This window comes from Triticum dicoccoides, chromosome 3B (assembly GCF_002162155.2).
Source record: "Triticum dicoccoides isolate Atlit2015 ecotype Zavitan chromosome 3B, WEW_v2.0, whole genome shotgun sequence".
Taxonomy (NCBI): domain Eukaryota; kingdom Viridiplantae; phylum Streptophyta; class Magnoliopsida; order Poales; family Poaceae; genus Triticum; species Triticum dicoccoides.
Genome location: NC_041385.1, coordinates 187960859 through 187987857, shown reverse-complemented (window position 1 = coordinate 187987857; position 26999 = coordinate 187960859). Strand labels below are relative to the sequence as shown.

At 46.2% G+C, this 26999-nt stretch overlaps 1 protein-coding gene across 1 annotated transcript; it reads left to right on the top strand.

The window, feature by feature from the left end:
* The first annotated feature begins 17922 nt into the window (after nucleotides 1–17922).
* On the top strand, nucleotides 17923–24075 carry LOC119275467 (jasmonoyl--L-amino acid synthetase GH3.3-like). Its single transcript, XM_037556318.1, has 5 exons — nucleotides 17923–18149; nucleotides 18718–19106; nucleotides 19227–19328; nucleotides 19684–20501; nucleotides 23188–24075. The coding sequence occupies exons 2-5, from the start codon at nucleotides 18811–18813 to the stop codon at nucleotides 23739–23741; spliced, it is 1770 nt and encodes a 589-aa protein (XP_037412215.1). The 5' UTR covers nucleotides 17923–18149; nucleotides 18718–18810; the 3' UTR covers nucleotides 23742–24075.
* The last annotated feature ends 2924 nt before the right edge of the window (nucleotides 24076–26999 follow it).

The following is a 26999-nucleotide window of genomic DNA, read 5'->3' as shown; positions in this document are numbered from 1 at the left end:
GGGGGCATCTTCTTTTCTTCTTCATCGTCTTCATCAAGAACAATGGGTCTTGCACGGTCGCCAGCCGCCGACGCCCTGGCCACTATCTGCACCTCGTCGTTATCGTCCTCCGGCAACCCGAATGTCCTACTCCAATGCGCCACGACAAGCTAGTCTTGAGGCACCTTGTACTGCCTGTACTTGGACCATCTTGCCCTCTGTCCAGCTCGCCGTAGTTTGCCTGATTCATGGCCCAGCGCAGGATGTCCACTAACATTGCACTCTTTGCTGGGTCTAGAATCAGTGTCTTCAGCTTGTCCGGTGTAGCCTTCTTAATAAAAGCGTCGACCTCTTTGTGCATGTCATCGATGTTGCTGAAGTTCGAACATACTTCCATAGTGTGCTCGAACTTCTTGCGGTAGGTCACCGAGCAAGCACCCAAGAAAGAAGACCCTCCATCCAATACCCCAGCGGAAAGGGTTGGGGTTGGAGTTGGAGTTCATGGCGAGGGAGAGGTGGTGAAATAGATAGGTGGGAGAGGGGAGGTGGTGAAACAGAGGAGGTTTGAGTGTGGTGTTGGGTTAGTAGAGTGGGTTAATATAGGAGCGTTAGGCCGATATGAATGAATGTTGACCATTAAACTGCGTGGTGTTCATAATGCAGATGGACAAGGGCAAGGAGGTCGTGCCACCATTGGAGAAGAGCAAGGAGGTCGTGCCGCCATTGGTCGAAGTGCCGGTGCAGGATCACCCAAGCGCCAAGCGGAGGAACTATGGCCACTACCACGAGGAGTCAGGACCAAGACACTTATACAAGGTTATCCTTGCTCCAAAGTTGGAGAGTCTGCCAATGCCTCTGGAGTTTACAAAGCACTTCCCCTCCGTCCCTGCAGAGTTCAAGCTCAAGACGAACACCAGATGCGGATGGAGGGTGATGGTGAGGGTGGTCAACAGCAGGGTCACCCTTAATCATGGTTGGGCCACCTTCGCCATCCAACGGAGCCCACTTACATTTGGTCTCCTTCATTTTTAAGTCTGCACGATCAAATAGCAGCATACATAGAGTACAGACATTCAAATAGCCGCAAGCAACAATAGTTCAAATTTTAAAAAGTTTAAATATTACATCCCAACATTGTTGCCCCCTTTAACCGCCCACAAATGCTCAATCAGATCTTCCTTCAGCTGCTCGTGAGTTGGTCGATGTCAAATTTGTTGATGCATTTGAATAAACTCTTCGAATGTGCATGATCACCCATGTTGATGAATTTGTTGATGCATTTGAATTCTGGTCTGAAAGCTCGATAGGATCACCCATATTCTCAAATTCTACAGCTGTAGCAGCATCCTCGCCCTCACCCTTGACGATCATGTTGTGCATGATCACACAACATGTCATCACCTCCCACAATGTCTCTGGATCCCATTGTTTAGCAGGTCCATGAACAATTGCAAAACGGGCCTGCAGAACTCCAAATGCTCTGTCAACATTCTTTCTAGCTGCTCTTTGTCTTTGGGCAAAGTGAGCATTTTTCTGACCAACTAGGTTAGAGATGGTGCTGACAAAGTTAGCCCATGAAGGATGGATACCATTAACCAGAGAGTAGCATATGTTGTACTCATGTCCATTGATAGTATAGTGGCAAGGAGGAGTTTTTCCTTCAGCCAGCCTCGCAAACTACGGTGATCGCCATAGCACATTGATATCATTGTGAGACCCGGGTATGCCAAAGAAAGCATGCCAAATCCAAAGATCATGTGATGCAACTGCTTCAATAATGATGGTAGGCTTCTTAACATGACCATGCCATTTCCCTTGTAAAGCCTTTGGGCAGTTCTTCCATTTCCAATGCATGCAGTCAAGAGATCCAAGCAAACCTGACCACCCTCTTGCTTCTGAGATTGCCAAGAGTCTCTCGATGTCTGCCACAACTGGTTCTCTCACATACTTGTTGGAAATATGCCCTAGAGGCAATAATAAAAGTGTTATTATTATATTTCTTTGTTCATGATAATAGTCTTTTATTCATGCTATAACTGTATTATCCGGAAATCGTAATACACGTGTGAATACATAGACCACAATATGTCCCTAGTGAGCCTCTAGTTGACTAGCTCGTTGTGATCAACAGATAGTCATGGTTTCCTGGCTATGGACATTGGATGTTGTTGATAACGGGATCACATCATTAGGAGAATGATGTGATGGACAAGACCCAATCCTAAGCATAGCACAAAGGTCGGTTAGTTCGTTTGCTAGAGCTTTTCCAATGTCAAGTATCTCTTCCTTAGACCATGAGATCGTGTAACTCTCGGATACCGTAGGAGTGCTTTGGGTGTACCAAACATCACAACGTAACTGGGTGACTATAAAGGTGCATTACAGGTATCTCCGAAAGTGTCTGTTGGGTTGACACAGATCGAGACTGGGATTTGTCACTCCGTATGACGGAGAGGTATCTCTGGGCCCACTCGGTAATGCATCATCATAATGAGCTCAAGGTGACCAAGTGTTTGGTCACGGGATCATGCATTACGATACGAGTAAAGTGACTTGCCGGTAACGAGACTGAACGAGGTATTGGGATACCGACGATCGAGTCTCGGGCATGTAACGTACCGATTGACAAAGGGAATTGCATACGGGGTTTGATCAAATCCTCGACATCGTGGTTCATCCGATGACAACATCGAGGAGCATGTGGGAGCCAACATGGGTATCCAGATCCCGCTGTTGGTTATTGACCTGAGGTCGTCTCGGTCATGTCTGCATGTCTCCCGAACCCGTAGGGTCTACACACTTAAGGTTCGGTGACGCTAGGGTTATCAGGAAGACAAGTATGTGATTACCGAATGTTGTTCGGAGTCCCGGATGAGATCCCGGACGTCACGAGGAGTTCCGGAATGGTCCGGAGGTAAAGATTTATATAAGGAAAGTGGTTAAACGGACACCAGAAAGTTTCGGTGGCATACCGGTATTGTACCGGGGCCACCGGAAGGGTTCCGGGGGTCCACCGGGTGGGGCCACCCCTCCCGGGGGGCCACATGGGCTGTGTGGGAGAGGGAGCCAGCCCCTAGTGGGCTGGGCACGCCTCCCCACCTAGGCCCATGCGGCTAGGGCAAGGGGAGGGGAAACCCTAAAGGGGGCGCCCCCTAGCTTGGGGGGCAAGCCACCCCTTTTCCCTCTCCCTTTGGCCGCCGCCCCCCCCCCCCTAGGGTTTCCCCTAGAGGGCCGGCCCCCTTGCCCCTCTCCTCCTATATATAGATGGGTGAGGGGAGGGCTGCTGGACACAACTCAAGGCGCAGCCCCTCCCCTCCCCAACACCTCTCCTCCTCCGTACGTGCTTGGCGAAGCCCTGTCGGAGTACTTCTGCACCAACTACACCACGCCGTCGTGCTGCCGTTGGAGCTGCCTTCCTCAACCTCTCCTTCCTCCTTGCTGGATCAAGACGGAGGAGACGTCGTCCGTCCCGTACGTGTGTTGAACGTGGAGGTGATGTCCGTTCAGCACTTGGTCATCGGTGATCCGAATCACGACGAGTACGACTCCATCATCACCATCCCCTTGAACGCTTCCGCACTCGATCTACAAGTGGTATGTAGATGCAAACTCTTCCCCTTGACTCGTTGCTTAGATGAACTCATAGATGGATCTTGGTGAAACCGTAGGAAAAATTTTAATTTTCTGCAACGTTCCCCAACAATACTAAGGTCCGAACACCTCGACCATGACAGTTGCAAATGACATCTTTTCATGTGCTCTCACACATCCATAGGTACTCGTCCCACGAATGAGCGGTTGTGCCATATGCAAGAATCCGTAGTGTAGCCATGCACTTCTAGTAACCAGAGAAGCCAATCATTCCCACGACGTCTTTATTCAAGATTAAGTAGTCATCAAAGGACTGGACGCCATGGTACAAACAATTGAAGACAGTCTTGCACATCCGAAAACGCTGGTGAAAATGGTCAACCAAGAGTGCTTCCAGGGCAAAGTAGTCGGCCATCAGTGTCAAATGGTTGTGCACCCTATTGCGGTTGAGAAATCGATGACCCTTGATCAAGCCTTGAAATTGAGAACATGCTCCTCCGTACGCTCCGCTCTTGTTACAGAAACTGCCAATATAAAAACCTAGGGGACACACCACTCTAATTGATTCCTTGTACCTCTTCTATCCCTGTAACGTCTAGAGTGTAATTTTAAAAACTAGGTTGTGGTGTTTATGTAGAGGTTGGGGGTTGTTTTACGTGGCATTATAAACATGAAAATTTTGGCGGGATGGAATTTTCAGCTCCATCGAGCTCTCCATTTTGTCGATGGTGCTTCAAAATGTATGTAACAATAGTATGATGAACGTACGTGGATTTCTATGACAGTGGGACGTCACCTTGGATTATCAGATGGACACGAGGCACAAGTTTTACCAAGATTTGGGCCCTCGTGTGCCAATAAAAACCTTGCTCTTGCTTATGTGAGAATATATCAGTGACAATGTGGTATATGATAACTGATACGTCTCCGTTGTATCTACTTTTCCTAACGCTTTTCCTCTTGTTTTGGACTCTAATTTGCCTGATTAGAATGAAACTAACCCAGACTGATGATGTTTTCAGCAGAACTACCATGGTGTTGTTTTGTGTAGAAATAAAAGTTCTTGGAATGGAACAAAATTTTGCAAGGATTTTTTATACAATAAGAGATAAGTTCTAGAGCCAAGGACCCCCGGAGGGGGGCACCTGAGTGGGAACAACCCACCAGGGAACGCCACCCCCTCTAGGCGCGCGCAGGTGGGTTGTCCCCACCTGGTGGCCCCGCAGACCCTGAAACTGACGCTATAAAATCCTATTTTTCAGAAAAAATTAGGGAGAAAGAATTATCACGTTTCACGAGACAGAACCGCTGCTGTCTCCTGTTCTTCATCGGGAGGCCAGATCTGGAGTCCGTTTGGGGCTCCGGAGAGGGGGATCTTCAATCTTCGTCATCGCCAACCCTTCTCCATCGCCAATTCCATGATGCTCCCCACCGGGAGTGGGTAATTCCTTCATAGGCTCGCTGGTCGATGAGGAGTTGGATGAGATTCATCATGTAATCGAGTTAGTTTTGTTAGGGCTTGATCCCTAGTATCCATTATCTTCTGAGATTGATATTGTTGTGACTTTACCATGCTTAATGCTTGTCACTTTGGGTCCGGATGCCATGATTTCAGATCTGAACCATTTATATTATCACCATTATATCTATGTTCTAGATCCGACCTTGCAAGTTATAGTCACCTATTACGTGTTATGATCCGGCAACCCCAGAGTGACAATAGTCGAGACCACTCCCGGTGATGACCGTAGTTTGAGGAGTTCATGTATTCACCATGTGCTAATGCTTTGTTTCAGTTCTCTATTAAAAGGAGGCCTTAATATCCCTTAGTTTCCAATAGGACCCTGCTGCCACGGGAGGGTAGGACAAAAGATGTCATGCAAGTTCTTTCCATAGGCACGTATGACTATTTACGAAATACATGGCTACATTATATTTATGAACTGGAGCTAGTGCTGTATCGCCCTAGGTTATGAGTGTCTCATGATGAATATCATCCAACGAATCGCCGATCCAATGCCTACGAATTTCCTACATATTATTTTTGCTAAGTTACTACTGCTGTTGTTACTATTGCACTTACTACAAAACTACTGCTATCACTATTACTGATACTATTGCTATTGATAATACTATCAAAATTATCATACTACTTTGCTACTGATCACTTTGCTACAGATAATTAATCTCGAGGTGTGGTTGAATTTACAACTCACCTGCTAATAATTGCAAATATTCTTTGGCCCCCTTGTGTTGAATCTATAGATTTGGGTTGAATACTCTACCCTCGAAAACTGTTGTGATCCCATATACTTGTGGGTTATCAAGACCTTTTTCTTGCGCCGTTGCCGGGGAGCATAGTTATATTTGTTGAGTCACTTGGGTTTATTATCAAATTATCACTATGAAGAATCTGAAGGATGCTAAGACTAAGATTTTTCCCTCTAAGACGAGGGGAGGTAAGAAACTACTATCTAGCTCCGCACTTGATTCACCTTCTGTTATAAATAGACTTGCAACACCACCACATGCTATTAATTCTGATATGTCGCAAGTTATTGATGATGATACTTCTTCTATGAATGCTACTCATGATGATGCTAGTACCTTGCTTGATGATAATGTGTCACTAGGTGAATTTCTTAATGAAAAAATTGCTAGAGTAAGACAACATGATATTGTTGAAACTGATGATGAGCTTGAAACTAAAAATCTTGAAAAACCTACTAGAACTAGCCCTCCTAGATATGAATTGCCAAAGGTACCGGAAGGTTATGTTATGAATGAGGAGGCAACTAGAGATATTCTTGCTTGTAAGGATATAGATGATCTAGAAAAATTATTATGCAAGTATAAAGAAAAAACTTTGAATGCTAAAATGAAAAGTGATCCTCAGTTTGCTACTTCACATATCTTCGTTGATGATAAGGATTATGAATTCTCTATCGACCCAGAGTTGATTACTTTGGTTGAATCTGATCCTTTCCATGGTTATGAAACTGAAACTGTTGTGGACATCTTACTAAGTTGAATGACATAGCCACACTTTTTGCTCATGATGAGAGGATTCACTATTATTATATTTTTAAGTTATTTCCATTCTCATTAAAGGGTGATGCTAAAGCTTGGTACAATACTCTTGCTCCTGGTTGTGTGCGTAGTCCCCAAGATATGATTTATTACTTCTTTGAAACATATTTCCCTGCTCATAAGAAACAAGCTGCCTTGCAGGAAATATTTAACTTTGTGCAATTGAAGAAGAGAGCTTCCCACTGGCTTGGGGGAGGCTTCTCCAATTGCTTAATGCTTTGCCTGATCATCCTCTTAAGAAAAATGAAATACTTGATATCTTCTATAATGGACTAACCAATGCTCTAGGGAATTCCTATATAGTTGTGCTGGTTGTGTTTTCAGGGAACGAACTATTGAGCAAGTTGAAGAATTATTGAATAACATATTGAAAAATTATGATGATTGGACTCCTCCTGAAACACCGCCTAAACCCACTCCGAAAAAGAGAGGTATTTTATATCTCAGACGTGAAGATATGCAAGAGGCAAAGAAATCTATGAAGGAAAAAGGTATTAAATCTGAGGATGTCAAAATTTTACCTCCTGTTGAAAAAATACATGGGCTTGATATACCACCACCACCTAAGGTGGTATAGGTAAATTCTAATGAAATTCAACGACAATGATAATCCTCACAATATGCACCCTGCCCAATGCCTTTATGAGTTTGAAAACTACATTAGAAAGCAAGAACACTTCAATGCAAATGTTATGAAACAGTTGAAATACAATTCTAATATGATTGCTCGCTTGAGTGACTTATTATTTAGAATCTCAAATGATATTAGAGGTGTAGGGAAGCATGCTTATATGGTTCAAACTCAGTTAGAACAAGTTGCTAAATCTCAAAGAGAGTTGTTAGATGAAATGAATAATAATATCGATGATCATGCTGTTAGAGTAATGACTAGAGGAGGTAGGATGACTAAGGAACCACTTTATCCTGAGGGACACCCAAAAAGAATTGAACAAGACTCTCAAAGAGTGATGCACCTAGTCCTTCTAAAAAGAAAAAGAAGAAGGAAAATGATAGGACTTTGCATGCCTCTAGTGAACCTGAAGTAGAAAAACCTCCTGATAATGATAATGAAGTTTCTATCTCTGATGCTGAAACTCAATCTGGTAGTGAACACTCACCTTCTGATAATGAAAAAGATAATGACGAGGTTCATGAAGAAACTCAAACAAATAATAAAGAACCAGACAATGATGTGGAGATAGAACTAGCAGTTGATCTTGATAACCCACAACCCAAGAATAAAAGATATGATAAAAGAGACTTTGTTGCTAGAAAACATGGAAAGGAAAGAGAGCCATGGGTTCAAAACCTATGCCCTTTCCACCTAAGTCAACTAAAAAGAAAGATGATGAAGAATTTGAACGCTTTGCTGAAATGCTGAGGCCAGTCTTTTTGCGTACTCACTTGACAGATCTCTTAAAAATGCCTCCTTATGCAAAGTACATGAAAGACATCATCACCAATAAGAGAAAAATACTAGAAGCTAAAATCTCCACCATGCTTGCTAATTATACTTTTAAAGATGGAGTACCTAAATAACTTGGAGATCCTCGAATACCAGCTATACCTTGCTCCATTAAAAGAAATTCTGTGAAAACTGCTTTGTGCGATTTGGGAGCTGGTGTTAGTGTTATGCCTTTCTCTTTATATAAAAGACTTGAATTGAATAAACTCACACCTACTGAAATATCTTTGCAAATGGTTGACAAATCAACTGCCATACCTATCGGTATTTGTGAGGTTGTGCCCGTTGTTGTTGCTAATGTTACTATCCTGACTGACTTTGTTATACTTGAGATGACCGAGGACGACAACATGTCGATTATCCTTGGTAGACCCTTCTTGAATACTGCAGGGGCTGTTATTGATTGCAATAAAAGCAAGGTCACTTTTCATATCAATGGTAATGAGCATACGATGCACTTTCTGAAAAAACAATTCCAAGTGAATGATATTAATGTTATTGAAAAATCTCCGACAAACACTATTGAAAATTTTCAACTACCTATACCTACTGTTAAAAAGAAATATGAAATGCTTATTGTTGGGTACATTCAAATATGAAAATTCTTCGGTTTCATGCTAATCGAAAGTGGTTGTTAATAAGACTTGATCAACCTTATTAATGGATCATTTTTTAGAGGTATGAAGTTGATGAATTTAGTGAGCACTACCTTCTGTCCCTATCTTTTGTTTTTTTGTTTTTATTAGTTAAATAAAATAAAATGCCATGTTTTGTCTGTTTTCTGAATTTTCCATGCAATAAAAAATGACCCAAAAATAAAATTTCTTAGAATGCTCTGAAAATTTAATACAATTTTTTTCTGAATATTTAGGAATTTTTGGTGCAAATAATATCAGAGGAAGGTGCACCAGGTGGGCACAACCCACCTGGGCGCGCCAAGACCCCCAAGCGCGCCCTGGTGAGTTGTGGTCCCCACGTGGGACCCCTCACTTATCTCTTCATCCCACATCGTCACCTACCTCCAGAAAAAATCACCATTGCTCTTTCTTTCGTGTTCTTGCTCTCAACCCCGCGATTTTCGGTCTCTTTGCTCGAAGCTCCATTTCCGAAACTGTTTCGGGGGATTGTTGCTTGGTATATGATTCTTCCGTGTGTCCAATTAGTTTTTATTTTAGTGATTTATATTTTGAATAATTAGCTACTCTTGGTGCTTCTGTATATGAGCTTGCATGTTGAATTCTTAGAGTTCTAAGTAGTTTGAATGCTTGCTATGGCCTCTATACATTCCTATGAGTAGTTGCTACCAGTCCTGTGAAGTTTTGTTAACAAAATTTTGTGACCCAAATTTTTTAGAAAATTATACGTGAATATTATGGACTTCTTTGAAGGAGTTCCTCGAGGAGGAGATCCTCGGAGGCATCTTCTAGTAGCAGCTCCGCTCGTCGGTCTTATGTTGAACCGAGTGAAAGTTCCATACAAGATGCCACCACCAAAACATGCTTATGGCCATGCAACGATTATATGGTGAGTGTGGGCATTAATGAGGAATTTGAGAAATATGTTCACAATGCCGATCTCGGTCCCTACATTTAAGATAAGTGCAACCAACACCTCACTCTCACTGAATCATTTGTCAAAGGATTTAAATTCCATCCATGTGAGTCTAGGGTGTCATTTAAATTGTATGAAAATCCATTTACCATATCTTTAGAGAGATTCACTCACCACTGCAAAATCCCATTGTAGGGTTCACTCGATGAACCGCGAAGGTCTGAGTTTGAGATATTCCCGCAATCCAGTACTTCGCATTTTTTAATGGAAAATGTATTGTAGGCAAACAAGATTGTAGTACACTTTGTGCCCCAGACTTGAGCCTTATACACACCGCTCTCACCGGTGACAAAAGTTATAATCTTGGAGAAATTGTTGCACGTAGGTTGCAACACAACGCTGGTAGTGGATATTTTTATGGTGGAATTTATGCCACACGCTTAGCAAGAGAGTTGGGTGTTTCACCTTTGCCCTATGATCCTATTTTACTCACGCAGTATCTAGACTTTGATGCTATGAAACATCATAGATCCTTACAGATGAACCCCATAATTTCACTTATAAATTGTTGTTTAATAAGGACTCCATGGTGGACACATATTTGCCTGCACCTGATCTCTTTAATGTTCATAATAGGGGAAGATATTTTGTTCTTGAGAGTGAGGCTCGAGCCCATAACGCAACGGTTGTGGCCGCACGGCAGGCTGAGGCATCCGCACCGAGAGCGTACATGAGCTACCACTCCGACCATTACGCAGGCTACTGACTGATTACCAAATTAGACCAAAAGCCTAAGCTTGGGGGAGTACATATTTCCGCTGACAGTACATTCATGTTCACACATTTCATTCCAGTTATCGATGTTCACACTTTTTCATTGTATTATCCATGTTAAATTTATTTATTCATTTTCTTCTTGTGTGTTTGAAAAACTTTGAGAAAATCCAAAAACACATTTCTTGCTTATTTTTTATTTACCTAGTTTAAATTGTTGTAGCACTAAAAAGAAAACCCAAAAAGATTTTTTTGTTCTTCTTCTACTTGTTGGGAGCTTTCCCGTGTAAATAGTTTTGCTCATTTTTGCTTTTCCCTTTTTATTTGCTTGTTTACGAAAAACCAAAAACTCTAAAAATATTCCAGTGTGTTTCTCTGAATTTCTTTTCTTTTTATTGAGTCACACCAAGGAGAAGACCACGATGAAAATGTTGAGTGGCTCTCATATGCATTATTGTTGATCTGAGAAAGAGTCCATATTACATTGTCTTCTCCTTTTGAATAAAATGTTTGCAGATTCCATTTTAGTCCACGACACTCTTGCACTATTATTATTTTCAAATCGTTCGGCCGTGCAAGTGAAAGGCAATAATGACGATATTCGATGAACTGTCTGTGGCAGAGTGAAACAAGTATGAACTCGACTTGTTCTGTTATTGTAAATATGTTTAACCTAGTATCCATGATTCGGCCAATTATGATCAAACATGTTTGCAATGACAATTAGAGATTATAGTTTCTCATGCCATGCATAAGTAGCTAGGAGTGGATAATGATTTATCTTGGATGTCAACATTGCGTTAAAATGATTGTGATGTAGTATAATGATATGGTATCCTCCTCTGAATGTTCAGATGGCTTGACTTGGCACATGTTTATGCATGTAATTGAATCAAAACCAATATAGCCTCTATGATATTTATGTTCAGGGTGTTCATATCCTACTCATGCTAGTATCCAATGTTACTTATACATAATGCATGTTCATGGCCGTTTTTGCTCTCTAGCTGGCCGCTTCTCAACCTATTTGCTAGCCTTCGCCTATACTAAGTGGGAATTCTGCTTGTGCATCAAAAACCTGAAACCCAAGTTATTCCAAATGAGTCCACCATACCTACCTATATGCGGTATTACCCTGCTGTCCTAAGTAAATTTGCATGTGCCACCTCTAAAAACTTCCAATAAATATCCTTTTTGTGTGCCTGGATTGTTCATAGAGCGACAGGAGGTAGTCGGTATCTTCCATGCTAAGCGGCTTATTCTCAGGATTAGTGTTTATTCACTCATCATTGCACGAGAAAGGGGCGGTAATAGAGATTCCCAGTCCCAATTGCAAAAAGAACTTATAAATAATCAAACAAAAACTCCTATGGAGCAACAACCTTTACATTATCGCTTCGGAACCGCTACTAATGTGTTTAGTATGGAAGATATTGATAACTCATGTTCGCAAAGTAAACAACAAGGGTGCATGTCTCAAAATTTCATTTACCTCTGTTTTAAGAACCTGAGCTCTGGCACCTCTGCAAATCACTGCTTCCCTCTGCCAAAAGGACTATCTATTTACTTTTATATTATGTCATCACCTTCTCATATAAGCACCAAAACCTGAGAGCAATGTTGTCGTGCTTATGCATTGTGTGTAGCTAAAGTTGGATGCATCATGACTGGACCTTTTCTACCATGAATTACAATGTTTAGTCGCTGCTTGAACTTTGGAGGTGCTTTGCATTTATATTTTGCGGTCTCAGAAAGGGCTAGCGAGATACCACTATTTTCATATTGTATCATGGTTGTTTTGACAACGTGTTGTTGTTTGAGATGTCTTATTATTGATCGCTAGTTGATTATGTCATTGATATGAGTTAATATAATTTTTAAGAGTTATTCTCGACATGATTAGTTATAATCTTTGCTGAAAACCTGGGTGATGTTTAATCTTATTTATGGAAACAAGAGCAAAAGAGTTCGTAAAAGTTTTTCTTTTTCACTTTCAGTTTATCAACTGAATTGCTTGAGGACAAGCAAAGGTTTAAGCTTTGGGGAGTTGATACGTCTCCGTCGTATCTACTTTTCCTAATAATTTTCCTCTTGTTTTGGACTCTAATTTGCATGATTTGAATGAAACTAACCCGGACTGACGCTGTTTTCAGTAGAACTACCATGATGTTGTTTTTGTGCAGAAATAAAAGTTCACAGAATGGAACAAAACTTTGCGAGGATTTTTATACAATAAGAGATACTTTCTGGAGCCAAGAACCACCGGAGGGGGGCACCTAGGTGGGAAAAACCCACCAGGCCACGCCACCCCCTCCAGGCACGCCCAGGTGGGTTGTCCCCACCTAGTGGCCCCACAGACACTGAAATCGACGTTGTAAAATCATGTTTTTCCACAAAAAATTAGGGAGAAAGAATTATAGCGTTTCACGAGACAGAGCCGTCGTCGTCTCCTATTCTTCGTCGGGAGGTGCTACGTCTTGAGCTTGCGTTGGTTTTTCTTGAAGAGGAAAGGGTGATGCAACAATAGTAGCGTAAGTATTTCCCTCAGTTTTTGAGAACCAAGGTATCAATCCAGTAGGAGGCTCCTCAACAAGTCCCACGAACCTACACAAACAAACAAAGAACTCGCAACCAACACAATAAAGGGGTTGTCAATCCCTTCACGGCCACTTGCGAAAGTGAGATCTGATAGAGATAATATGATAAGATAAATATATTTTTGGTATTTTATAATATAGATGCAGAAAATAAAGATGCAAATACAAGTAAATTGGAAGCAAATATGATAAGAGATAGAACCGGGGGCCATAGGTTTCACTAGAGGCTTCTCTCAAGAGCATAAGTATTACGGTGGGTGAACAAATTACTGTCGAGCAATTGATAGAAAAGCGAATAATTATGACGTTATCTAGGCATGATCATGTATATAGGCATCACGTCCACAACAAGTAGACCGACTCCTGCCTGCATCTACTACTATTACTCCACACATCGACCGCTATCCAGCATGCATCTAGAGTATTAAGTTCATAAGAACAGAGTAACGCATTAAGCAAGATGACATGATGTAGAGGGATAAACTCAAGCAATATGATATAAACCCTATCTTTTTATCCTCGATGGCAACAATACAATACATGTCTTGCAACCCTTTCCATCACTGGGTAAGAACACCGCAAGATTGAACCCAAAGCTAAGCACTTCTCCCATGGCAAGAAAGATCAATCTAGTAGGCCAAACCAAACCGATAATTCGAAGATACTTGCAAAGATAACTCAATCACATAAAAGAATTCAGAGAAGATTCAATTATTATCCATAGATAAACTTGATCATAAACCCACAATTCATCGGATCTCGACAAACACACCGCAAAAAGAGATTACATCGAATAGATCTCCACAAGAGAGGGGAGAACATTGTATTGAGATCCAAAAATAGAGAAGAAGCCATCTAGCTAATAACTATGGACCTGAAGGTCTGTGGTAAACTACTCACAACTCATCGGAAGGGCTATGGTGTTGATGTAGAAGCCCTCCATGGTGGAATCCCCCTCCGGCAGAACGCCGGCGACGGCTCCAAGATGGGATCTCGCGGATACAGAAGGTTACGGTGGCGGAAATATTTCTTTGGTGGCTCCCTGGATGTTTTCGGGGTATGTAGGCTTATATAGGAGGAAGAAGTAGGTCGGTGGCCGCCCGAGGGGCCCACAAGACAGGGGGGCGCGCCCTATAGGGGGGGGGCATCCTACCCTCTTGTGGTCGCCTCAGCTACTTCTTGACTTGCACTCCAAGTCCTCTGGATCACGTTCGTTCCAAAAATCACGCTTCCGAAGGTTTCATTCTGTTTGGACTCCGTTTGATATTCCTTTTCTTCGAAATACTGAAATAGGCAAAAAAAACAGCAATACAGGCTGGGCCTCCGGTTAGTAGGTTAGTCCCAAAAATGATAATAATGTGTAAAATAAAGCCCATAAACATCCAAAACAGGTAATATAATAGTATGGAACAATAAAAAATTATAGATACATTGGAGACGTATCAGGAGGCCAGATCTGGAGTCCGTTTGGGGCTCTGGAGAGGGCGATCCTTTATCTTCGTCATCACCAACCCTTCTTCATCGCCAATTCCATGATGCTCCCCACCTGGAGTGAGTAATTCTTTCATAGGCTCGCTAGTCGGTGATGATTTGGATGAGATTCATCATGCTTGAGTTAGTTTTGTTAGGGTTTGATCCCTAGTATCCATTATGTTCTGAGATTGATGTTGCTATGACTTTGCCATGCTTAATGCTTGTCACTTTGGGCCCGGGTGCCATGATTTCAGATCTGAACCGTTTATGTTATCACCATTATATCTATGTTCTAGATCCGATCTTGCAAGTTATAGTCACCTACTACTCCCTCTGTTCCATATTACTTGTCGCTGATTTAGTACAAGTTGTACTAAATCAGCAACGAGTAATATGGAACGCAGAGAGTATGTGTTATGATCCGGCAACCCCGGAGTGACAATAGTCGGGACCACTCTCGGTGATGACCATAGTTTGAGGAGTTCATGTATACACTATGTGCTAATGCTTTGTTCCGGTTCTCTATTAAAAGGAGACCTTAATATCCCTTAGTTTCTAATAGGACCCCGCTGCCACGCGAGGGTAGGACAAAAGATGTCATGCAAGTAATTTCCATAAGCACGTATGATTATTTACGGAATACGTGCCTACATTATATTTATGAACTGGAGCTAGTGCCATATCACCCTAGGTTATGACTGTCTCATGATGAATATCATCCAACGAATCGCAGATCCAGTGCCTACGATTTTCGTACATATTATTTCTGCTAAGTTACTACTGCTATTGTTACTATTGCACTTGCTATAAAACTACTGCTATCACTGTTACTGTTACTATTGTTGTTGCTCCTACTATCAAAACTATCATACTACTTTGCTACTGATCACTTTGCTGCAGATAATTAATCTCCAGGTGTGGTTGAATTGACAACTCAGCTGCTAATACTTACAAATATTCTTTGGCTCCCCTTATGTCGAATCTATAAATTTGGGTTGAATACTCTACCCTCGAAAACTGTTGTGATCCCATATACTTGTGATTTACAAATATTCTTTGGCTCCCCTTGGGGGTTACAAAGGGAGTATGCATAAAACCAACCAAATATAATATTACCCAGAAAGTACTTCTCAGACAAAAATGTGCATATGTCTCGGTCTAAATAACTAAAACAATATCATTGGTCAAAATTTTCAAAGTTTGTTTTGAGGCTCCTTTTGATCACATGATTCTAAAAACGCAGGAAAGGAAAAAAAATAAGAATTGGATAAGAATGCATGTGTATAACATTTTTTCTTCAAAAAAAGGAAACGTGGGAATTTCACAAACTTGGGTGTTCAATTTACATGAATAGAGAAAACATAGGAATCGTAATAAACAGAGTCAAAACAAAGTCAAACCACATGAAATGTATAATTGACGTGTTATTATGCCACTAGGGGTCTTAGTCAAACACAGGAATCCTACAATTTTCTTTCATTTTTCTTTGAACAAAGGAGCCTAAGACCTACGCTTCTTTTTATCATCGGCGGTTGTTGTTCTGGTGTGTTGGTCATATGGAGCCTTAGCACGACAAGTTCCCAACTCCCTACTATAACAATGTTTGTCTGGCTCCTGTGCTTATAGTCGTCCCTAGGTGGTCTTTGACTTAGATGATTTTTTTACTTCTTATGTTCTTTGTACTATTTTGACGGTTAGTGAGTGGATCGTAAGTTTTTCTTAAAAAAGCGTAAAACTTATGCAAAGCTTGGGTTTTTCTAGAAGTGGAGGGACTATACCCTGTATACGAGATTGTCCATAGTAGAAAAGATAAATATCCACTCTGCGTAATCCTAAAGAGAAAATTTTGTGGCCGGGCAGCCAACCGAAGGTTGGGCCGGTCGCACGCGAGCCTGTGGATCAATTCGTATCATGCGTCGCCCAGGGCTCCCCTTTCTTTCTACAAACGGTTTCTTCCACATCACCGTTTCTTCTACCTCACTAGGTGCCGCTGCAACCGCTTAGTTCCTCCGTCTCTATGCTCATGCGCACACAACGACATGAACGAGACCTTGCTCTTAGGGCGAGCCACGGCGGGGAGGAGAAGACGTCGACAACCAGCTCCTCCCAGCCTTTTTCCCCTCTCAGCCCCCTGCGCACCCTCACCTTCTCGGTCACAAACTGAAACCGACAGTCGTCAGAGCTTCCACGGCTAAGATGATGATGCAACCGTTCTTGTAAAAATGTTCCACCTTTGATTCAAAGGCTTCAACCGATGGTATATAGAGCTTCAACCGGTGGCATATAAAGCTTACCGGACCACTATGCGACTGAAGAGCTGCAACCGTTTATATGAAAGCTTCAACTGTAGTTTGAAAAAGTTTCAACCAAACCACCGCAAATTGAGAAAAGCTACAACCATATTGTCACATGAAAGCTTCAACCGGTGACCTACAGTGTTGTAAACGACATAAGAAGATGGCACAACCGGTGCGCGGTGCTGCTGCAAATAGGTGGGCAACGGGCGCCGATGGACGTGGGAAAAAGCTTCAACCTGCGGTGAAAAAAGCTTCGATCGGCATGGGAAAAGCTTCAAGTCTGTGAAAAATGCTTAAACTGACGTGAAAAAAGCTTTCACCAGCGTGAGAAAAGGCTTCAACCGGCATGCTGATTTTGCGCGAACCGCTAAGTTGAGAGCCGCGGCCGGCAGCACGATGGTGCTGTGACGGACGTGCTACGACGGTGGCGGCTAGGTGCTTCAACTACACAGACGGCGGGCATGCTACAAGACGACGCCGATTCGCTACAGGGCTACACGTCCGGCTGGAACCGGCGAGGTTGCAGCTGCGAGGCCGACCACCAGCGACGAGGGCGGCGATCGTCGTGGCGAACGGGCGAGGACGGCTGACGAGCTGATTGGCGTCTCGGAGGATCACGTCGTGGACGCGGTGTACAGGCACCATGGATTTTCTTTTCTGTTTTTTCTGAACGAAGTAGTTGAAAAAGGGATCACGCGGCTACAACTACGCAAGGCGTACATGCACAGTGTGGTTGGCCAAAATTTCGTCCGGCCGACCGGCGCCTATCACTCGCCTATGCTGAAATTACTTGATGTGCACAACCAGGATGTTGTGATTAGAATTAAATCCGCATGTCTGTCGCTACCTGCGAGGGGATAAAGCTAAATCAAACCGTTCCCGACTTCAACTCCCCCCATTTGCAGCCATGGATAAAACCGGATAGCAAACTTTGCGCCGTATTCTGCAGCCCGATCGTGTCGTGCCACAGCAAGATGAAAAGGCCATCATCGTGTCCCATCAACAACAACCCATGGCAAAAAAGATCGTGTGTTCCTGTATTACCCCTCCCGACAGTCCTGCATCGCACGCAGATAAAACCGCGCGTCGCCCGCCCGCGTGTATATATCCGCCCGCGTTCGTCGTCTCCTCAGTCCTCACCTCACCGTACTCTCTCCACTCCACGCCGCGCGCTGTCCCCCGTGCGTCTTCGCGCCTAGCATAGGTGCTTGAGCGGAGGGGCGTCTCGTTCCCTCCCGCGTCGCGCTTTGTCCGTTGCCGCGGCGCGACTAGCTGCAGCACCGCGGCCTCCGTTGCCTGCCCGGTCCCGCCTCCCGCGGCGGACACCCCGAGGTGAGTGCGCCCACGCGGACGGGCCGGCTCCGGCTCGTGGCCGCGCGCTCCCTTTTCTTTCTTTCTCGGGTTCCCTTCCCTAGCTGTTCTTTGTCTCTTGCGCTGTTCCTTTGCTCTGCTCTCCGTCGTAGGCTCCTCATCAATTTGCGTGACAGAGAGAAGAAAAGGAAAGAGCAGAGAGAGAAGATCGTTGGATCTTTGTCCCTCGACTGAACTAATTTTAGCTACTACTAGCCGATTTCTAGGCCTTGGTTTTTAGTAGTTCCACCTCACGGGCAGCGAGAAGCACACAGACAGACCTGTGGCCACTGTTCCCGCTGCTCTCTTCTCACGATCCTCTCCTCTCGTTTGCCCTCTCGGTGTTTTGTTTTGTTTCGTTTCGTCGAAGAAGCAAAGAAAAGTCCCGCTGTTAATTTTGTCCCGCTCGAGCTTTTTATCCAAAAGAGGACACGAGCGATGTTGGACACAAAATCTCATCGCTGACGTCACCTCCTCTTCTTCAACAGTCGAACTAGCCCCACCCCCCATGCTTTTGACTTGGTTTCGGCTCTTCTTCCTGTTGTTGCAGCGTCTAGTGGCAGCCGCTTGGAGCCCGACCGGTGTGGAGAGTGGACTAGCATCACTGCATCGGTGGTGATTCGACTCTGCAAGCAGCGGCAAGATGTTGGAGAAGAAGAACAGCGAGTTCCGCGGCGAGAAGGTGATCGCCGAGTTCGAGCGGCTGACACGGGACGCCGACATTGTGCAGCGGGAGACGCTGCGGCGGATCCTTGTCGAGAACGGCGCCACCGAGTACCTGCAGGGGCTGGGCCTCGCCGGCCGCACCGACCCCGCCAGCTTCAAGGAATGCGTGCCGCTCGCCACGCACGCCGACCTCGAGCCCTACATTGAGCGCATCGTCGACGGCGACGCCACGCCCATCCTCACCGGCAAGCCCGTCACCTCCATCTCCCTAAGGTTGGTTGGTCGCTCGTTGCCACTTGCCAATCAAGGCTCCTACCGTACATTTAGCTCCTCTTTAAGCTCTCCTCGAGGACTGATCATGGTGATGCATCTTGGTGCACGCGCGACGCGCAGCTCCGGCACGACGCAGGGGAAGCGCAAGTACCTGCTGTTCAACGAGGAGCTCGTCAAGTCCACGATGCAGATATACCGAACCTCCTACGCCTTCAGGAACAGGTAGAGAGCAAATCCAGCCCAGATTTCGTTCGGTTAAATTTGTGGCTTCTGGTGCCCGGCCTCGATCCGGGCCGGGGAGTCGTCCTCCGCCATAATTCGGCTGTTATCAATTTGTACATCACGTGAACCAACAGTATCGATGGATCTGTGAGTTGGAATGGAGTAATCAGTTGTAGAATAACCTGTTAGAATTAAATCTATGATCGACGCTATAAGCCTAACGTACGACTGCAACCTCCTTTTGTTCCTCTTGTACCGCCGGCCTGTCATTCTCATTCTCCTTCTAGTTTTAGTGAAGGTTTTTCGGTTGGTGATCTCCATTAATGAGGTGTATATGTTGACTGCTTAACGGCAGGGAGTTCCCCGTGGAGGACGGCAAGGCGCTGCAGTTCATCTACAGCAGCCGGCAGTTCACGACCAAGGGCGGGCTGACGGCCACCACGGCGACCACCAACGTGTACCGCAGCGAGGAGTTCAAGGCGACGATGCGCGTGGTGCAGTCGCAGTGCTGCAGCCCCGACGAGGTGATCTTCGGCGCCGACTTCGCGCAGTCGCTCTACTGCCACCTCCTCTGCGGCCTGCTCGCCGCCGGCGAGGTGCAGATGGTATCGGCCACCTTCGCGCACAGCGTCGTGCTCGCCTTCCAGACCTTCGAGCGGGTGTGGGAGGAGCTCTGCGCCGACATCCGCCGAGGCGCCCTGTCGCCGACCCGCGTCACCTCGCCGGCCGTCCGGCAGGCCGTGTCGGCGCTACTCGCCGGGCCGAACCCCGAGCTCGCCGACGCCGTGGCGCGCAAGTGCGCCGGCCTGAGCAACTGGTACGGGGTGATCCCGGCGCTGTGGCCCAACGCCAAGTACGTGTACGGCATTATGACGGGGTCCATGGAGCACTACGTGAAGAAGCTCCGGCACTACGCGGGCGGGCTGCCGCTGGTCGCCGCCGAGTACGGCGCGTCCGAGGGGTGGATCGGCGCCAACCTGGAGCCCGCGATGCCGCCCGAGTCCGCCACCTTCACCGTGCTCCCCGACATCGGCTACTTCGAGTTCATCCCCCTCAGGCCCGGCTGCACGGCCGCCCCCGGCCCCGACGCGTGCTACGGCGAGTCGGAGCCCGTCGGCCTGACGGACGTCGTCGTGGGCGAGCACTACGAGGTCGTCATGACCACATTCGCAGGTACGCACGCACCACTGCACCACCTTATTTCCTTGCCTCTTTTACGTACCCTCCATGGAGTCCATGCATGAACCCGCCAAGGTTATTCCCTCTCACTTGGCAAGGGGGGGCATTGACTTGGCCTGTCGCCTTCCGGTTCCAAACCCTTGTGCTGGGTGATCAGTCCTTCACTGAGGTCTTAACTTAACCAAGTGGAGCCTCCACTTTCTAAATGGCTAGCTTTTAGGTATATAAGACGGTCACCTCTCGATGGATTCCTGTCGAAACGCACAGGGATTTTGAAGTGGACATAATAGAGCCGCGCCAATTAATTTGGACCGGAGCGAACACCATTTTCTGCCCCGTTATCTAGCCGGTCTAGTGGGTCAATTTGGTCACCAAATGAGCCGTCCGATGAACTAGACCCCGTTTGGTTGCGACGTATATTGGCGAGCAATCTTGGAGGGCATGGATTCTCTCCTCTGACCTAGTGAACCAAAGTCGAACACAGTGCTACTGCGCTGTCATGGTGCTTCACGAAGCAGAAGATGGCGGCTACGGTGGGTATTAGTTGTGGCGTTACTGTCACGTATATAGTACTCCCTTCGTTCCGAATTACTTGTCACAGGTATGGATGTATCTAGATGTATTTTAATTCTAGATACATCCATTTTTGCGACGAGTAATTTGGAACGAAGGGAGTAGCTTGTGATCGATGATCTGTATGAAAGTTACACCGTCGAGCATACATTAACTTTGTTGACTAGTAGAGTACATTAATCGACACGGCTGATGCAAGTCCTTTTCTCCGGGAAAAAACAAAAAGGTGATGAGAGTCCGCGGACTTTTCAGCATTATCTGGAATGAATATTATCATTCAACACATCGAGCCAAAACACCAAGAATCAAAGTGCTCGTTGTTTTTCCAAAGACCAAACATATAGCCCTGGCCAAGACACGACTTAGGACTCGATGTTCCAATATAAATCTTACTTCCGCCCATCATTGCATATTTTTATCGCGGTAGTAAGTCCGAACAAAGGGAAGCAAGCCTAGAAAGTGTGGCGTGTGGATAGCTTGCAGAAACGTATTATATTATGGGATGGAGGTTAAAAAATCAAAATGCGTCAAAATCCATAGATTAGGTGTTGAACCGGTGGACTGGTAAAAATATATATGCGAGACAAGGCGGTCTGTCCCTTTGCCCTTGTTCATCATTCTTGCCCGCGAGAAGGCAACGTCATATATTAAAATTGCCCAACCTTTATAAGACTATCCTTACTAAGGCATAAGATGAAATATATATCCTTTGATATATCGACGGCAACTTCCTCTTGAACTTGTTGGTAACGTGCCATGAGCAAAACTCGATGTCACCTTTGCATCTCTAGAATGCCCGTGGTGCCAGGGTAACGTTGTTGATGTGGCGGAGGGAAGGCATCGGTCAGAGCGAGCCAGGAGAAGCCGGTGATAGCACACAGAGAATCAGATCGCCGTCCTGGAGAAGAAGAAGGCAAAGTGAGTTGGGTAATCATCCCAAATCTGGCTAGACAGAATCGAGGAGGCCTTATCTCACTAGGGTTTCCGACGAAGTTGAAATTGTCGCGCAATGCCGAAAGAAGAAGAAGGCAAAAGACGAAACTATGGACCGTCGACCTCCTCTCCAGCAAACAACTCGTCCAAGATCACGTAGAAGAAATGTAGGCCAAAACGCGGCCCAAGATCTAGCCTATCTGAAGCTTGACGCACCGTCTTCCGATGCCAACCAGCATGAGCATCGCCAGAACGACGACAAGACAAGAGATCGTATCCCACACAGTCAATGACGTCATTGCCCGAACACAGCTAACTTCAAACCAGGGTTTTCCCCACCTCTCCGGTGCTGGAAGGCACCCGGAGGCTAGGGGTACCAGCGGTGACGGCGGCACTTACGTGAAAACCCTAGCCACCTTTCTTTTCTTCTTCTAGAGAGGTAGGAGGCGACATTCTTGATCCCTATAGCTAGCAGCTACTCCATCTACTCCATCCATGGAGTAGCTTGGAACTCGCACAATTCAATTTCCGGACCAGGTTAGCCAAAGTTTAACTTTGACCAGGCCGGCAGGTGGCAGGTCATATACACGCATTCACATGTGAATGCAACGCCTGCAACTGTCAAACAAAACCTAAGATCAAAGGCAACAAAAACTCTTCCGTCATCTGAAGCCACGCACACTCCTAACCTCCCTATCGATCTACCCCTGAAAATTTATCCTATTCTTGTGTTAGTTTTCAAGCAGAATATGATAAATTTTCAAGTGCGTCAGTTAACAGTAGGGTTTGTCGTCACCTCACCTGCATGGCTCCACGGATGAGGTTGAGCATGGGCGCCACAGCAAGGCCGGGCGGGCCTACACGAAATGATGTATCCTGGCAGATGATAATTGGATAAGAACCGGTGCAACACACAGCACAAGTGGGCACGCACAGGTTGCCGGTACATGTCCAATCCGTGACCACAGCTATAGGAGAATTTTGTTTGCATCATTGCTTGTTTGTCTCATGTTGGCCCATCATTTTACATGCCGTGCTGGGCCTTTTATTTCATCATGACTTGCTTCGATGGATACTATGTTTCCACTCTCGGAAAATCACAAGAAAAAATTCCATGATTATTTGGTGATAGAATTGTACTAGTGGTTTCTGAAACGAAAAATATGTTTGGCAGGGTTGTACCGGTACAGGCTGGGCGACGTGGTGCGGGTGGCCGGGTTCCACAACGCGACGCCCAAGCTCAAGTTCGTGTGCCGCCGGAACCTGGCGCTGTCCATCAACATCGACAAGAACAGCGAGCAGGACCTGCAGCTGGCCGTGGACGCCGCCGCCGCCAAGTTCCTCGCCGCCGAGAAGCTGGAGGTGGTGGACTACACCAGCCACGCGGACATGTCGTCGGACCCGGGCCACTACGTGGTCTTCGTCGAGCTCAACGCCGCCGCGGCCGACGCCAGCGCCGACGCGCTGCAGGGGTGCTGCGACGAGCTGGACCGCTCCTTCGCGGACCCCGGCTACGTCGGGTCGCGGCGGTCCTGCGCCATCGGCCCGCTGGAGCTGCGGGTGCTGCAGCGGGGGACCTTCCACCGGGTGCTCCGCCACTACCTCTCCCTGGGCGCCCCCGTGAGCCAGTTCAAGTCGCCGCGCTGCGTCGCCCGCTCCAACGCCGGCGTCCTCCAGATCCTCGCCGCATGCACCGCCAAGGCCTTCTTCAGCGCCGCCTACGACTGACGCGTGCATGCGCGCCGAGATCACGGGACGTGTCGTGCCACGTCTGCCTGTAAGATATCTGAGACGTACGTGGCTGCGGTGGTTACAGGGTGCATGCATCATGCAACGGTTGTCTGGGAAGAGCAGTACGTACAGAGTTGTCCGCATGCAGGTAAGGGTGTCTCTGTGTATTGGGTGTGTGAGTGACAGTGACGTGTCTGTTGCGGTGCGTGATATTGCAAAGTGTGGCCACGGGACAAAAGTGTATGTGTGGTGTGTCTACCGGTTCAGTCTCACGCATGTGGCATGTTTGCAAGGTGTACGTATCAAATAAACCTGTCGAGTTGTCCGCGCAGCATCTGCCTTCTGCCAGCATGCATCATTGGTAACGAAGTGTAGCTAGTACGTACATTCTTCGAGATGCTTTCTTGCCATGTTCGATAAGATCCGACCACCACCATCCAAACTCTGGGTGGGTCTAGGCAACCCCTGTGACGAGAAGGACCTTGAGTTCAGTGGCGGAGCTTGCAGCCCAAACATGGGCGGGCCAGCAAGAAGAACATAGTTTATGGTCTGCTGTTTTAAGGCCCAAGAGTAGATGTATACTGTACAAAACTTCATGGGCTGGGCGGGCCACGGCCCATTCGGCCTTGCTGAAGCTCCGCCAGTGCTTGAGTTCTTCTACGCCTCCACCATATCAATGTGGGGAACGAAGCGAGAACGCCTTTCTGAAACTCTCCTTGGCTGCTTGGCCGTAAACCAAAAGACATCGCTCCCCTTATTTATGAGGCCTCGACGAGGAAAACATAAAAGGTGAGGGAAGGCTTAAAGAACAACGCATGGATCCTCAAGATAAAGCCCCCAGATATTGTAACCGTCCACCACATCCGAGAATTCTTCACGCTTTGGATGCTCGTGCATGATTTTCATCTTGATGAGCTTGCAGATGATGTGATTGTGTGGAAACATAAAAATGATGGGGTTTACTCCGCGGCCTCAGCTTATAGAGCCCAATTCTTGGGTCTGGTCATATCCCCCTTGGACCGCATGATATGGAAGAATTGGGCACCACCAAAGGTCAAGTTCTTTGCTTGGTTGGCCCTTCAGGACATAATTTGGACCGCCGACAGACTTGCTAAGCGTGGATGGGAAAACTGTTGCTTATTTTGCAAACGCGAGCCCGAGACCGGGCCACATCTCTTCTTCAAATATCGTTATACCACTAGACTCTGGAGCATGCTGGTTGCAAAACTTGGCCTTGAACATGTGGATATATCTACATGGCACTTGGCGGGATCAGTTGAAGAGTGGTGGGATAAAAGAACCGGCATGGATATTTCATCACGAAAGCCCATGGAATCTCTCACCATGCTTGTCTCTTGGGCTATTTGGAACGAAAGGAATGCTAGGGTCTTTCAACATAAAAGTGCACCGCCACCAATTGTCCTCAACATCATCCTCGAGGAAGCGAAGTTATGGGTCGCCGCAGGTGCAAAGAAACTAGGGGAAATCATAATACGCGAGTAATTGTCAAGCGGTGTTGTATGGACACTTGTAAAACTCTTTTCCTCTTTTAATTAATATACAAGGCAAATCTTTTGCGCTGTTTCAAAAAAAAAAAAAGATCCGACCACAAGCACGGACGGTGATCCGGTAATGGTTCCAGATTTCCAGTACGTACGGCGTACGTAGCGAGCACAGTTCGTGGCACCACTTACGGACTGACAGTGGGACCAAGCACCCGGGCTGATCATCGCACTATTTCAATTTGCTGCGAGGAAAAGGCTCCACGTCTTGGCCGGAGGTCCAGAAGGGAACGCTGGAGACAACGGACGCATCCTTTCTGCCTGCCTGCGGTTGGGAGAGCAGAGCATTCTCTCGCTCGCTCGGCCTCCCCGGGCACGTCACATGCATTGCATGGCTGCAGACCAGCGACTCGCAAAGCGGCGGCATCGTGCTCGTCGATGATTGAAGGCCGGCCGGGCCAAGACCGCTGGGGATATGCTCGTGGGTGGCCAAGGGCAATGGGCACACAGGTCCGCGTGCCCGCGTGGGTTGTGGGTGTCCTACGTGCCGGCCGTTTGCAAGCTGCAGAGACCCGTGCGCAGGAGGTGACGTGAAACGGGGTGATGCGCTTGGGGCCAGCCCCGCCGCGCGGGCGCCGTTGATCGAGTCCGACGGTTTGCGCGGCAGCGGCACATGCCGATGAGGCGCTTGAATGGTTGACGTGAGGGTTCGTGGCTGAATATTCCTTGATAAGAATATGTACAGCCGGACCCCCCACTTTCACTACGTCCGAAACGCCCTCTCGATCAGTGCCCGGTCAAAAAATGTTGATCGAAACAGACAACTCATTTTCATGCTAAACGCCCGAACTGATTGGCGTACCTCAAACCCATTTCAAATCTGGGGCAATATGAGGCTGCCCGGTCACATCAGGACACTCCTGCCACCTCAGCTAGCTAGCGCACGGACCCACAAATCGTCCACACTTTATCTGCCCCCTCTCCCCCCCCTCAAATCTCTCCTCACGCCATGGCCGGAGCTTGCCCTGCCGACCATCCACCGCGCTAGGCCCTCGCCCTTGCCGCCGAGATCGAGTGCCTAGCTATGGCCCGAGCTTGCACGCCGTCTGCACGAGCTGGCCGAGGCTGCTCGCATCAGTGGCACGAGCTGGCTGAGGCTGCATGAGCACTACTCTATTGCAGTTGTGACTCACATGACACATCGTAAGATTGTTCGTTGCCTATAAAAAGTTGTGACACCATTATGTCTTTTGATAATTTCGAAAAACTTCACTAGATATTGGGTTTTTTTTCAGTCAATTTGACTAACCAACCTCTTAACTACGTACTCCCCTCCATCCCGAAATAGACGACATCCAAATTTAATTAAAATACAACTATTTATCAGTTTGACAAATATATAGATAAATTGTTTCTTTTGCAAAATATACATAGACACATTGTTAAGAACTACAGTACTGAATGGCCCCACATATGAGAATATATCTAGTGGTGGATTTATTGATATTAATTTGGTACGTACTATTGTCTTATCAATCAAATTTTTTGATACAACATGGCCCCACACACGTGTATGTCAATATGTTACATTTGGGTTGTACTGGTACAAGAAGTGATATACAACGTTGAAGTACATTGTCATGGGTAATGAAACATGTAAAAAAAGTGACCATATTTTTTAGTTCGTTCAATTTGGTGACCATGCAACAATTGCAGTGCTACGTACAAGTTTGAGGGGGTCGTGCCCCCCCCC